General features: G+C 36.7%; 1 protein-coding gene across 1 annotated transcript in view; it reads right to left on the bottom strand.

Moving 5' to 3' along the window:
- Prp6 (pre-mRNA processing factor 6) overlaps positions 1–15,071 on the bottom strand; it is a 93,419-nt gene that overhangs the window by 65,225 nt on the left and 13,123 nt on the right. Inside the window, exons 5-8 of the mRNA XM_081756381.1 lie at positions 12,226–12,382; positions 7,963–8,096; positions 6,607–6,784; positions 843–987 (exon numbers count right to left, since the gene is read on the bottom strand). Coding sequence (XP_081612507.1) covers positions 843–987; positions 6,607–6,784; positions 7,963–8,096; positions 12,226–12,382 — 614 coding nt within the window. The remainder of the gene's footprint in view (positions 1–842; positions 988–6,606; positions 6,785–7,962; positions 8,097–12,225; positions 12,383–15,071) is intronic.

Here is a 15,071-nt window from a genome sequence, read left to right as displayed (position 1 = left end):
CATGTGCCACGAAGGAAGCATTGTGATAACCTTTTGCCCCTCTCAACTTCTGCTCAGCAACCCAGACGAAGCGTCTCTGTTTAACAACACTCTTATGTCCTTTGCTTGCATTCCACTCCCACCCAAGCTGTTTAGACACAAAAGTGATTGATAGTTGCCCACTGTTTGGGATGACACGTTATGCTACTGTCCCGTTGGAATCTCGAACCAACCAGAAGACAAGTTTAGTATTTTTTGCCTGCAGGTATGCATATTGTCTAAGAAAGGACAGTTCTGGACTGCAATTAACCCACAAATTAAAGCGACATACTGAAAACGTAAGAAGTACTGATAAGTGTAAAGTGCAGAGAACTATAACATGTTATTTCCATGTTGTGCCCCGAATATAAAGTATTAGATGACCGAGGATAATGCAGGTAATATTTGTAAATACTTGATTCATGCAAATATATATATATATTTTTTTCTAATTGTATATTACCTTGTTTACTAATTTACGTAAGAAAATACTGAAACCTTTTTAAGGCGGACACCTCTCTATAGCGGACAATTTCTGATTCCTCACGGCTGTGTGCTTTAGAGAGGTTTCACTGTAGTAATCAGACAACCTTCACTCTAAAACGGCTGTATGCAGACTAATTTACTGCGCACTTCTGTGCAAAGATGGTAAGGCTACCCTACTACTTCACGCACAGTGACTAATTGAAGATTACTTTGATTTCTGAGGGCTCTGCTTGCAATAAAAATTTTGTCGAAAAAAAAAAAGTGTAGTTTGTAATGTCACCATTTAGCATGTCATTTACGTGTTTAATTGTACAACAAACGCTATTTGTAGTGCTTACCTCACATCCTTTCATGATAAGATTACGGGCTGCCTGAACTTTTCCCGTAACTTCTTCAAGCCTCGCAGACGCAATCCACGCAGGAGGGTGGTTTGGATTTGTTTCACGAACAGACTTCAGCAGCAGTCTTGCTTTCTTAATATCACTGGAATTCAAAATATTTTAAGTTCATATTAGGAATGTTTTCATTTGCAAAAAGTTTAATTTTTATATTATCATAATAGTAGAGATACTTATGTAATGGTACAACCACAAACGAAATTTCACTTTTTCGTGTTCTTTAGTTCCCTGAGTCCCCTCCTCTTCTTCCAAAAGAAACCAAGTGCATCCGTAACCTATTAACAAGTATATTTCTACCCCCTTGCTTTCAACTTAATAAAGCTTCGAGCAAAATTTCAGTTCTTGCTGGAATTATACTATTTGGATTAACCCTTGGAGTACCAAGATGAGGCCAATTTGACCCCAGCGAGACATCCTCTATTTTTTATTGCATTAAAAAAATACATACTGAAACGGTCTTCTAGGAATGCTTCTGTAAGAGTATCTTGAATAATTTTGCACACTTAACAAGTACCGTAGAATCTAATTTGTCTTTTTATTTATAGAAATGGAAAATGGGGTCAAGATGACCCCACCTTGGTCAATCATGGAATAAAAGAGTTTTCAGTCATATTCCAAGGAGAGGGGAGAAAAAAATTCTCATCCCGCTAAAGGTAGATGGCGCTGAGGGCATGGCATTTTCGTGCAAGCGAGTTTTGGCGCCAACCTCATTTTGTTAGTTTCTCTTATGTGGTACATTTTCCTCTTTACAATAAATGTTCCTTGCTTGTATTGTAACAATAGAATACCCTTTTATCTCTTTGCTTTCCTTAGAGTCACAAAAACCTATGGGGTCAAATTGACCCCATCTTGGGCATTTAAGTAAAATTTATATCTTGGTACTCCAAGGGTTAATCTACCTGGAAAATACTGACTTTGATAACTTTAAAAACAGAGACAAATGATAACCTTTAGTTAAGCATTTCCATTTACAGACTCCACAGAGGAATGTGGAGTATATTTATCAAGCAAACAAACAAATAAGCAAAGAAATAAATAAAATAAAATTAAAAACGTATTCATCATCCGTCCACTCGCAATATTCTATGTTGCGGGCTTAAGTGTAACTCGTCCTCTGGTATGTTCAGGAAAATATAGAAGTGGGTAAGAATGACTGTAGGTATATATATATAACTAACAAAACATACAATATAATATTACAGTTTCGCGAGTTTTTATAATTACAACTACACACTCGTAATTATACTGTTCTCCTATGTATTTTCTTCTGTATACCAAAGGACAAGTTACGTTTAAACACCAAATACTACTGAATACTTCGGAGGGACGAATGGTGAATACTGTTTTCGTTATCTGGTGAACATAAACAGCCACCCGTGCGCAACAGTATGGATATGGATGTGTGGTGTGAACGTGAAATAAAAACAAGGATAGGAATGGAGAAAGAAGCCTTTAGGAGGAAGAAAATACTATTTTGTGGGACCTTGAATAAAGAGTTGAGAAAAAGACTCATAAAATGCATCGTGTGGAGTATTGTACTGTATGGGTCAGAAACATTGATATTACGCAAAAATGATGAAAAACGACTGGAAGCTATTGAAATGTGGGTGTGGAGAAGAATGGTGAGAATTAGCTGGGTCGAGCAGAGGACGAATGAGAGGGTTTTACGAGTGGTGAGAAAAAAAGAATAATTTTAAATATTATTGAGAGGAAGAAAAACTGGTTGGGACATTGGCCAAGAAGGAACTCTACCATAAGGGACGTGCTAAAGAGTATGGTGGCAGGAAAGAGAGGGAGAGTGTGAAGACGAAATCGAAACAGAAAAAAGACGAAGAAATTAACGTAAGACCGTGGAGTATGGGAGCTTCTCAGTTGCAGCAAGTACTTGCAATAACGGCAGAATATCTACGATGCTAATTCATAATTTGAATTACACGTAAACAGCAATGTTAAAAGCGGCTTGTTAGGCTGAGAATTTGACAGAAAATGATCCAGTTCTAATGTCACTAATTAGACGCATGAAATAATTCACTGTATCGATAAAGCAACACAAATGTAGAAAGAAAAATACATAGAACAATGTTACATTAAACCTTTTTGATTGCACTTTTACAGTAGAGAAGCATATAGTGGAAAGCCACCTTAGTTTAAATTATTATTACAGTGTAAGAAATTTACTGATAATGTAATTCTTCGAGCAACGTTGATTCCTTAAGGAATTTGTACTGAAGAAGGTGACAAAATAAATGTCACCGAAACACCCATGTATAGGACTGTCATTGTACCGGTGGCTGCTTACGTGAGTACAAGTTCTGTTACTACAAGCATGAAAATTTCATCTGAAAAGATCCACCGCTTTATTTAATTAATTTATTTTCAAAATCCGTAGAAGGTTGAAACTTTGTGTCAGGAGGCTCTTTTTTACATGCGATTGTAATACTGCACACAAGTATTTAATATCTTAATTGCACTTACAATAATGTTTTACTTTTCACCCATCGCACAGAACACATTTCTAGGAGAAATAGAGAAGATTCTTTGGAAATCACAAAATCTCGCGTCTAGACGGAAAATCGTTACATATTTTGTAAAAAGTTACTCATATGCTACTTGTCACCGAGACTACTTTGTAGTAGCAGTCTCGCATTTTATGGAAGGAACCAAGAGTCAATATCAACTTTCTTTTTCACGGTCTATCAAGAGGTTTCACAAAATCATTTTACTTTAAATTTACATTTGACTCGTTCTCTGCTATCTGATCGAATTCACTTACGACGACTTGTCTTCTATACGAATTAAAATTTACAAGATTTAATAGTAACGTTTTCTTCACTTTCATTGCCTTTTCCTGATTTCTTAACCTTTTCGAACTTTTGTGAGACGTAGATACCCTTTAACAGAGTAAATCATGCATATATTTTAAAGATAAGTTCAAATTTCCAATACTGGTATCATTAAGTTCAAATTTTCAATACCAATATCATTATGTAATCTTCATTAACAATTAAATTGAGCTCCCTCCTGATTAAGCGCTTAGCGTACGCGCCTTTGGAGTGGAAGATCCAGGTTCGATTCCCGGGAGTTCATGTGGCTCGAATTCCACATTAAACTATAGTTCTACGTCTCATATAGCCTCGCTTCTGAAAAGGCCGTTAAACCCTAAATCAAATAAAAAAATTAACAAATTACATTAAACTCATTATATAAGGTAGCCGAGTGATTAGCGCTTGGTTGCGTGATCCTTGTTGATAATCACAGTGCACCGTTACCATTAACCGTCTTCACTAGTTTCCAGGAAGGCTTAGACATTATCTACGGAACTCGTAAATTAATTCTAGCTATTAAAACAAATCATTCTTACGTGAAAGAAAAAAAAGTAGAAATCTGTTTTGTTACTGAATCAAAGGCATCGTAAATACAGCAAAAATAAATCACTTAACTCAAAAACTAACAGTTCCAAAGGTATATTCAGATAAAGCTCAACTAAAAAACGATACGCAATTTAAAATCTTAAGGCCTACAGTGACTTTCTCCGGAGTTCACACTAGTACCGCAAAAATACTGGTAATTCATATTAAGCAAGAACGAGGATATGACATCAGAAGTAATTTCGTAGTTCCTGGAGAGAAGATGAATCGCTTTTCATTTCGGGCCACCCCCTGAAATCATCACTGTGCAGGCGATTTGCAAAGTTGAAACTTCTGGTCTATTACGACTAGAATTAATTAAAATCAAATCTCAAACAATTTAAAAGAAATTCTGGTACACCATACAATATGCGTTACTTTGTGCTACATATGTATGACTTCTATCCACATATGGGAATATGCAATGTAATTATGGTAGTAGAATAAGTCTTTATAATTGATTGATTGTGTGTTTAATGGGAACGTTAGCGCTGAGGCATTTCTTCCCGTCATGGAAAGGCCAACAATCGACCATGCTTCTGAAAAATCGACCCTCTCTCACAATAAAACAAATGATCAAAAATCAAACTTCTCAAGAAAGTTTAAATTTAACATACCCTCGTTGAAATATTAGAATGAAATTAAATATATATATATATATATGTTAAATTAAAACACAGCTAAAAGAGTATACTACAGAAAACATAATGAAAAAATCGCCACAAATAATAATAATGAAATAAAATCTAAAAACCAAAATCTCCGAGAACATTAAATACTTCAAATGCATAAATAAAATCCACAATATGGTCGCTAAAAACTGGGTTATACCCCAAAACCCGACTAATATTATTACTTATTCCTAAATGTTCTCTGTGGTTTAAGTATTACGGACATTTTACAAGAACATGCCGAACACTCAGAAGGACGATATAGTATTCACCATATGGACGGCTGATGTCACGCACTAAATAGGAATATGTGAAACATGAGTGTACGACGCACAAGCGCGCTGGAATCACTTCAATCTTGGCGACTAGCCAAAGTAGGCTTTACAAAGTGAAGCTCATTTTCCTTGGTCTTGCCAGTAAAAGCGAATCAGTTGGGAGAAGTAGCTGTAAGAGGTCGAATCGTGGAAAAAGAGTGTCTGAATCTACCACCTGCCTACGCAGCATGCTTGGCTGGTTCTCCCGAATGTCGTCGACAACGATTACACAGCCTTGATGATGTAGCTGATTGCATCTCACAAGATGTAGGCTTACAATCACGCTTTGCGGATCAGTGCAGATAAGCACATGATTAGTTGAAACTGAAGCACATGGTCGACGGCAAACTTAATTACTGTTAGTTCTGTAGTGAATATTGAATATAGGCGATGCAGACTAAATCGTCCTCGTTTGTGACGAAGGAACAGTCAACACAATTCTCATCTTTTTGGAACTGGCTGTGTACGAGGGCATCTCCAAGTTTCCGGCTTCACAATGAAATATCGCTTCGTAATGAACCACTCACGGCATATAGTGTCATCTATGGAAGAAATAATGCTTCAGTTTCAATTGTATAGATTGTTAGTCTTAATAGCGTTTCTCAGTGAAAGATTGAGGGTAAAGACATGCCGAAAATACCTCGCGGTCGAGGTTGAAGTTTAGGTCGCGGTCGCTGCCTCAATGATGGCACAACCACACGAATTCAAATGGGTAAGCACATGCCGGAGATATATGTTACATCGGGACCTAGAGGTCGACCGCGATGGTGAATAAGTGGTTGTGATGATAAACAACCGAGTTTGTTTTTACATCGATGTTCAGCAGAAGCATCACTGTGGCTCGTGTTCTCATTGGTTCTCCCTAGGTTTCGAAGCGCTGCACTCTTCATCGCGACCTAGACATCGAGGTAGCGACCGCGAGGTATCTTCGGCATGTCTTAACCCTAAGGTTTCGAGGAGATTCAGAACCTATCCTACACCCGGGATTTAGCACTGCAACCTTGACAACAGCCGTGTGACTGGAGCATTGACATGCATTATGCAAGCTCGATGAAAGCGACAGATTCAAATAGCTGCCTCGAACGAACTGACGCAACCAGACAGTTGATACTAATAACATTATTTCTTCCATAGATGACACTATATGCCATGAACGACTTATCCCCACTGGCGCGATTATTTCAACGTCAAGTAGGAAACTTTTCGAAATATCTCGTACTAAGCATTAAAATCGGGATATTGTTCTAGCAAGACTCCAAAACTCCTGCTGGCACGTCTTTGTAATGCAACCAACCTATATATTCATACGTACTTAATATCACCTCCATATGTAGGAATCATGCTTTGAAGATCCGTCAGGTATCCCTTTGGATCTACAACTGTCTGTCCAGAAACGGAGTCCGACACTTGACTTAATTTTACATTCATCAACGTGTTACGAGCTTGACCAATTTTCCTCAAGTCAAGATCTCCAGTTGGCGTCAGCATTCCTGTAACGAGAATAAACGCACGAATCAGAATACACAACAACAAATATCGGAAAAAGCCACACTGAAATCCTTTCTTTTTACTCATTTGTGGGGAACATTGAATATTGTACTATTTGGAGATAAAATTAAAACATCTAACCTTGCATCTTCATTTAAATAATTAAGCATCCTAGAACAAGGTAGACAGCGACGAACAGTTTCACCGAACCATCATAACTCAGTAGTATTATTTAAATTGAAAATCCATGTTCTTTAAGTTATAAGTATTGAAGATGTGTACAAATTATAAATTTTAACATACAGTATTTCACTTTAAATGAAACATAAATTTGTAAACCATTTTTGAAATGATATCTTCCAGTTTTACACGCCACGATTTATTTCCTTCAGCCTCAAGGAGACGCACGATTATGAAAGTAAATAATTATGAAATGAGAATGTAGAAGGAAGCCGGAGAATTCCGAGAAAACCTACTGGACAACAGAATAAAGCATATGCTATCTTTGGTATTATAAATCGTTAGACATGTATTATTGAACAGAAGAACAAGAAAACAAACAAACAAATACAATTTAAGAAACCCCGCGAGAGATAGTGTAACTGCTATGCACCCTGGCTACGATAACACTGAAGAATAGCATGATATTTATTACAACAGTAATACACTCTACCTGGTGTTAAATGAACAAACTACAGAGAAATAGTTTTAATAGAGTGCAAAGAGCCGCTTTGTGCACTGATTTACATCAGAATGAAATATTTCGGGTCAATCTAAATCAGACCGTAAGAAAAAGAAAATGGCGAAATAACTCGACTTAATCCGGAAAGTGATAAATGCAAAATGAAAGAAAATCAAGTTATTTTGCTTATTTAGTGGACACACTATTAATATATATATATATATATATATATATATATATATATATATATATATATATATATATATATATATATATATTCAGCTTAAGGTTTTTGGTCCTAATGAAAAAGACCTCAATACATTTCTTTCGACGAAAGATGATGGAAGGTACAAACTTGTGATGTCCTGAATTGTATGTTTGAATTTTTGTAGCTGCTTAGTTCGTAGCAGAATTTATGGTGATTACAGGAACATTTCGCAGATACATAAATCAGAATATAACGCAGTGTAGTACCGTTTAATGTTGTGTACAGTTTACCTGGTGTGACATAACCAGACGGTGTGACAGCTCCACTTGGGAAAGCGCTGGCTATTCCGCTCGTGGGATCAATGCTTGTTGCAGTCTCTCCTCCTAGGTTTCTCGCAAGAACTGAATCTGGCAATGGCGTAAACCTGTCATAAAATAAAGACACAGATATATTACACTGTTACAATCCTCCTCCTTCAATAAAATAAAATAAAGAAATTAAATTTAATTTAATTAAAAAAACTTACTTGGCACCCACAGCTAATAAGTTTTGTTTAGAAATCTATTCTTTTATATTTCGGTCCGTTTTAGGACCATATTCACAAACCTTCCTTCTGAAACTAGAATACACTACTAGTTAAACATAATTTGTATTGCTTTGGTTCAGGAACATGATCCTAGACAGAAATACAAAATGAAATATAGAATAGATTCCTAAACGAAATATAGAAGAATAAATTCTTAAACGAAATATAGAACAGACTCCTAAAGAACATACAGAATAGATTCCCGAACGAAATATAGAATAATTTCTAAACGAAATACAGAATAATGGATTCCTAACGAAATACAGAATAATAGATTTCTAAACGAAAAGTAGAATAGATTTCTAAACGAAATATAGAAGAATAGAATCCTAAACGAAATACAGAATAGCTTCCTAAACGAAACAAAGAATAGATTCCTACACGAAATATTGAAGAACAGATTTCTAAACGAAATACAGAATAGATTCCTAAAAGAAGCGTAATAGCTGCGAATGCAATTTTTTTTAAATTGAAAATGAACCCAAGAACATCAGCTAGTAGTTATACTGTTAACACAAGTTTAAGCAATATTTTACGGCTTCTTTTGTGTAATATCGAAGTTATTTACTTATTTATATGCATAGTTCCAGACAACATATTTAGGGTTGCCAGATTTTAAAAAAATGGCAATTTTAGGAGAAAAAGTAAGATGCTTAATTATATATTAAAATAAAGCTGTTAATTATTGTCTACAATCTACAAATAAGAAAGAAGTACGTTCTCATTATTATTTTTCTTCTTTCGATTCGACATATTACTATCGAGACAGAGATATATCAGCCCAGAGAGACGGCTAAAACCCTTTATTTCAAAATCTTTTCTTTTGTGTAATAAGCTATTCTCAATTTAATGCAGGCAGGAAATTCCAATAAAATCGAAACTAGTGGGAACGAAAAAAAAAAAAAAAAAAAAAGGATGAAGAGGATGGAATTGTGTGTGTGTGTCGAAAATGAGTTTCCCCATTGGATCGTAGATCTAACATCATTTTGTGAATGATTTACCAATATGTTTCAGTGCACAAGCGAAAGTAAAGATAATGTGCACAACTACAGAACACAGGTATGTTGCACATCGTTAACGGAAAACAAAAGATAAGTATCTAAGTTTGAAATTGTCAATTAAAAAGCAAGCACTCAACCACATGTGAAATCGTCCTAAAATTTTAATTGTAATCTTTTTTTTTATTTTTAAATCTCATTGTTAGCAAATCGAAATTCCTTGACTCTCACTGGAATTCCCTGACTATTCGCCCCCGGTTTTCCAGGTTTGTCGCCACTCCGGTAACAACAATAATAGGAAAAAAAGAACAGAATATCGTACTATATTCAGCTCATGTCTACACTTAACTCACGATATGGTTCTTGTCTGCCTATTTCCATCCGAGTAACTTTCAGACAACCACAACCACACCCGTGAAACTAGTTTTCACAGAGCAAAGCTGTACGTAAACGTATATCAGTCTCGAAGTTGTTATGCAGCAAAGTACGGGTGCTGTACTGAAGAAAACATCTGTATATGTTCCTTTACAGACATAAGTGAAAGACCTCTTGATAAAAATCGGCAAGGGGTATCATAAAGGGGAGATTTTTTCGATTATTTTTTCAATATCTGGCATCGTTTGCAAGATTTGAGCCTACATCCGGTTGGCGTTTCTAAATCATGTATGATCAGTGTTTTCTTTCTTCTTCAATGCAGTTCGTAATAAGCATATACATTAGACATACAATTAATTATAACATCAGTGATATATGGTATTCATTGGGCAAAACACTCCAAACAATAAAGATTCATCTTAGACTGGAGAAACGGTTATCCTTCGTTTTTCATTATCATTTGGTCATGAAGTAAACGCCGGAGAGATATACGTACTAACCTCGTATACAAATGTGTGGTGTTGGAATATATAACTCGTAGGATATGATGCTTTACTTTTTAAAATTTCGATTCTTCCAGTGTACCCCTGAAAAATGTAATAAAGAAATAACGACTTTTTTTTGAGTCATTTAGAATTGAACAATCTACACAAAATTTGCAATCAATCAGTGAAAACGGCATGTTTCTAGGGTTTGTGATTTCCGAGATATCACTATCAAAAAAATTGGTCACAAATATATACTTTTTTTTTACCACAAACGTATAAACCTAGCATTTTAATATATAGATAACTAAACGTTACGCAAAACAACCTCCTTCACAATTCACGTCACCAACAAAATCGCATTCAAACAGAGCGTTAATGAAAGTCGCACGACCTCTGCTAAAGTATATCCAGGCTATGATTGTCAATGAGAATCCATACTACAGCCAACGATTACATCGGCCCAGCCAACAATAAATTGTGCAATTGAAGCTACAAACTACCCGCAAGGTCAGCGTCCCTGCGTTAACATCATGCCACATCACGGAGCACAACAGCAAGGGCACAAGGCTGTTCGAGCACCATTTAGCTAATGATCACTGAAAATTTGTTGTAACTGGACAGAGCATCGATTCTGATATCACAAGTGACTGTGGACTTTTTCTTTAGTTTAACGTCCCATGATTACACACCACAGCTAAGAGAGATGGTCATGATGATAATGAATGGAATTATGGATCGCAAAAAAGGAGACGAAACGGGAAAATGATCAACATCGAATAAAGAACGCTTCTTGAAAGGTTTTGTGATTGTTACTGACTTTTGCTGCAGAGGAAAGCTAAGATTTGTAAAATCGAAAAAAAAAAAAAAAAAAAAAAAAGTCAAAATAAATGCTGCTTATTATCAGGAACATGTTCTAACTCAGGTTACAGAGACGAAATAATACCAGCAATGTACGGCGACGGCACTCATCGCGTACCACCAGGACAGAGCTTCAAGTTACACGGCGAAAACATCGCTGGCCTTCTACCAATGCATAGTAGCCGCAACTGGCATTCATGCTACTCCGTTTGAGGTATTGACCGTTAACAATCTAGATGCTAGTCAAAAGGATTGCAGCCTTCTGACTCCTCAAACGATGCTTTTTATCACGTTGGATTCGCAAGGTAAATGCCCTCTGGGAAGTCTGCACGAAAAAGTGTGACAATATATACTTAATACAGCTGAAACGAAGTCTACTGCAATGAAAAATGAGACGTACAATGGTTTATACTGGAGCATTATCCATGCTGGTCAGTTCTTAGTTCAGTAAGAACTTCAATTTGTTCGTATGGAAATGGATTAGCCTCCATACCACATGGACTTCTTTCGGAGCAGAGTCATAGTGACACTCCTTATCTATCAAGATTGTTATGTTCTTGTATAAACAAACACAAAACAAAACAAAACAAAAAAACCTTTAAAAGTGTCATCTTCTCGCAATCGAAAGTACGGAATTCTAATATTGTGGGTCTAAGCAAAGATCTCAATAGGCCGAAGACATTTAGTATAAATCTGAAGATAAACACAGTCATTGTGTCTGAAACGTCAAGATCAGGATTAGATTTCTGGGCCTTCAGCATATATGGCCATGTCATCTTGTCACACGTATGAGAGATGAAATCCCTCGGCGATCACACTGCCCGGAGAATCGGAGGAAGAAAGAAATGGGAAGGAAGGAAGCGGCCTGGGGCTATTGTTAATTATCATCCCGACATTTGCCTGGTGTGAATGAGGAAAACCCAGGAAAACCTCACTCTGGATGGGTGGCCTGAAAAGGCTGTTACACCTTTTCGACCGAGTATCCCCACTGAGAACTGAACCCGCGACCGCTCGCACCAAAGGCGAGAACATTAGCAAGTACACTGCGCAGGGACACTGAAATGTCACACTAATAAAATAAACACGGATGGAATACCTAAAATCTTATTTACTGAAGTAAACATTTGTTTGATTTAATTTGAGCTATGGGTTAGAGTACAGGGATTTCTCAAGAAAGTCTTTCTTTCCTTCTTTTATAATAATAATAATAATAATAAAAAAACTGCCACTACATTTTTAATTACTTACTTTTCTGCTCTGGGATTACGCATCTTCCTATTCCTAGCGTCACCTACTTCCGGTACATTTCTCCATTCTTCTTCCGTTACGCTTACTAAACCTCGTTTCAAGTCACTGAATTGCTGTTGAATCTTTGGTCGCTCCTGACGGTATCTCTCCAATTCCTCTGCAAAAAAACAAATGTATTGAATATTTTTGATACTTGATTAAAAAAAAGTTACGAAACAAACAAGGTTAGGATTAAAATCAACAGCAACATATATATATATATATATATATATATATATATATATATATATATATATATATACTCTTACAGAGATCTTCGATTTTTTGTAATTTTCTTATTCACTGCTACAATTATACAAAAAAGTTATTTGTCCCTCCAAGATTCCTGCATGACACAATCCCGCAACTTCACTGAATATATTTTTATCCTTTTACGTCAATTATACTTTTACAAAAAGATTACTAAAAGTTTTGTATTTCATCTTCTGTCCCTGGATGTTCTAACACGTCCGACATTCCCTTCTACAAATAAGTTTAAAAGTTTTGATTTTACACATTACACAACACTTTACACATTACACAAGACTAATATCCACTATTGTGATAGGATTATTTTCTGGACTCTGATTTCAACCTGGTCTACGGGCCCCAAAAGAGATGCGAACTAGTATTCAATTACCTACATATGAATCTTGACAACAACTGCAATACGTTCCATTCATACGAGAGGGAGCTGGAACTTTACCCCCATTCCACTGTTCGACTTCAATAAATTTTGTTTTGTTTGAAAGCTTCATGTGTCAATATATTTATGACCTTAAATCAAAGTACTTGAGATTAAAGTATCTATTTTTGTTGCATGAGTGAAAATGGCGGGTCAGCAAGTGGAGATTAATGTAGTTGAACTAGAACAGTCAAGTTCCTCTTCCCCTACACCAAGTGTACAAAGACCAGGGTTTGAAAAAACCCGGGTATTTTTGAAAAAACCCAACCCACCCGGGCCCATGTGGGTTTTTTCGGGTATTTTCGGGTTTTATTGGGTTTTTTCGGGTTTAATTGGGTTTTTTCGAAATATTTCAATCTCTTTGGGGTAAAAATGTTAAAATATGATTTACATTTCATGAGTCTCATTGTCACAACTTGCAACAACTTTCTAGTCACTGCTGTTTTGAAAAAAAAATGCCGCCATTTTGAAATTTTATATTGGATCGCCGAAAAAATCTATACAGCAAATTTAGAATGTCTTGTAGAGACCTGCACGGGCCGGGCTTGGGCGGGGCGACCCTGCTATTTCTTTGGGCCGGGCCGGGCTTGGGCGGGCCGACACTTATTTCTTTGGGCCGGGCTGGGGCCGATCAATTGCAATTCTTTAATAATTATTGACTTTCGTTAAACGATAATTGGAATAAAGCCAAACGTTGAAGAAGTGTGTCCGTGAAAAATGTTACAAAGAATGCAATAGCTATTTACAGTTTGTGTTGCTTAGCGGCTCCACTTTCACTATAGAGGATTGCAGGCATTATGCGGTAAATTAAGGTCTGACCTTGACCTTTACTGAACTCAAAATATAACAAGAAGGGGTGGGAATGTTTTGCCTGTCGCTAAACAATATCAATTAAGTTAGATTTTTGTTACAGGGAATGGGGTTTTTGTTCTCTCGATGACAGGCAAAGTTCTAGGAGGCAATGGTACCATTCTGGAGGCAAGTGTCAGGTTGTGAACCAGAGTTTAGAAAATGTTTCTGAGGGTTATGTCAAATTTAGTACTAAATTTTGAGAAAGATTGGAGCTTGAGCTAATTTTTTTTTTAATTATCGGGCCGGGGTCGGGCCAAAAACTTTTAAAATTTATCGGGCCCGGGCCGGGCTTGGGCCAAGAATTTTAAAAACTTATCGGGCAGGGCCGGGCTCGGGCCGAAAATCTCCAAAACTTGCCGGGCCTACGTGCGTTCGGGCTGGATTGGGCTCGGGCCAAAAATTCGGCCCGTGCAGGTCTCTTAATGTCTTGTGCTTCTACCCTCAAAATATCAACTTAAAAAGTCCGAAAATTGCACCTTGTAGCATGGATACCCGCTATTTTGAAAAATGGCCGCCATTTTGAAATTTTATGCCGCCAAAATATATACAGCTAATTTAGTCTCTCGTGCTTCTACTTTGAAAATTTTAACTTGAAAGACCTAAAATTGCGCTTTGTAGCGTGGATATCAGCAGCGGCGCAAATTTGTCTTCAACATTGGGGGCACGGGGAAGACGGTACCGGTATATATATATATATATATCCGATGTACAAAATATTTATGAAGGCGAAAAACAATGCTGAGGAGGATTACCCATGTCGGTCCCGGCGTCCTCCACAGGCTACATAAAATATGACGACATTATTAATTGCTTTATAACTTTAAAATCCGACCGGCAACATTGAAAACTGTTTACAAGGGATGATCCAAATATGATCAATCCCTGTAAACAGTTTTCAATGTTGCCAGTCTGATTTTAAAGTTGTAAAGCAATAATAATATCGTCATATTTTATGTGCCCTGTGTGGGACTCCGGGACAACATGGGTAGGGGAGCAGAGTTGTCTTCAACATTGGGAGGCGGTCAGATTTGAGACTTATTCTGGGAGGTATCAATTTCATCTCACTTTCCTTTGTGACATTTGGACACAAATCATCACATTTCTTCCTAAAAGACACATTTCCAATCGGATTATTGAGGGGGACAGTTCCAAGATTGTAGAGGATATGTCCCCATCAACCCCCGGGATTTTCGCCAGTGGATATCAGCTATTTTTTAAAAAAAGCACGCCAATTTGTAATTTTACGTCGGTATGCTGCCAAAATCTAAAC

The sequence above is a fragment of the Thermobia domestica genome, chromosome 4 (assembly GCF_964235325.1).
Source record: "Thermobia domestica chromosome 4, izTheDome1.hap1.1, whole genome shotgun sequence".
Lineage (NCBI taxonomy): Eukaryota > Metazoa > Arthropoda > Insecta > Zygentoma > Lepismatidae > Thermobia > Thermobia domestica.
Note: the sequence above shows the minus strand (reverse complement) of the source record. Positions and strands in the feature narration are given on the sequence as shown.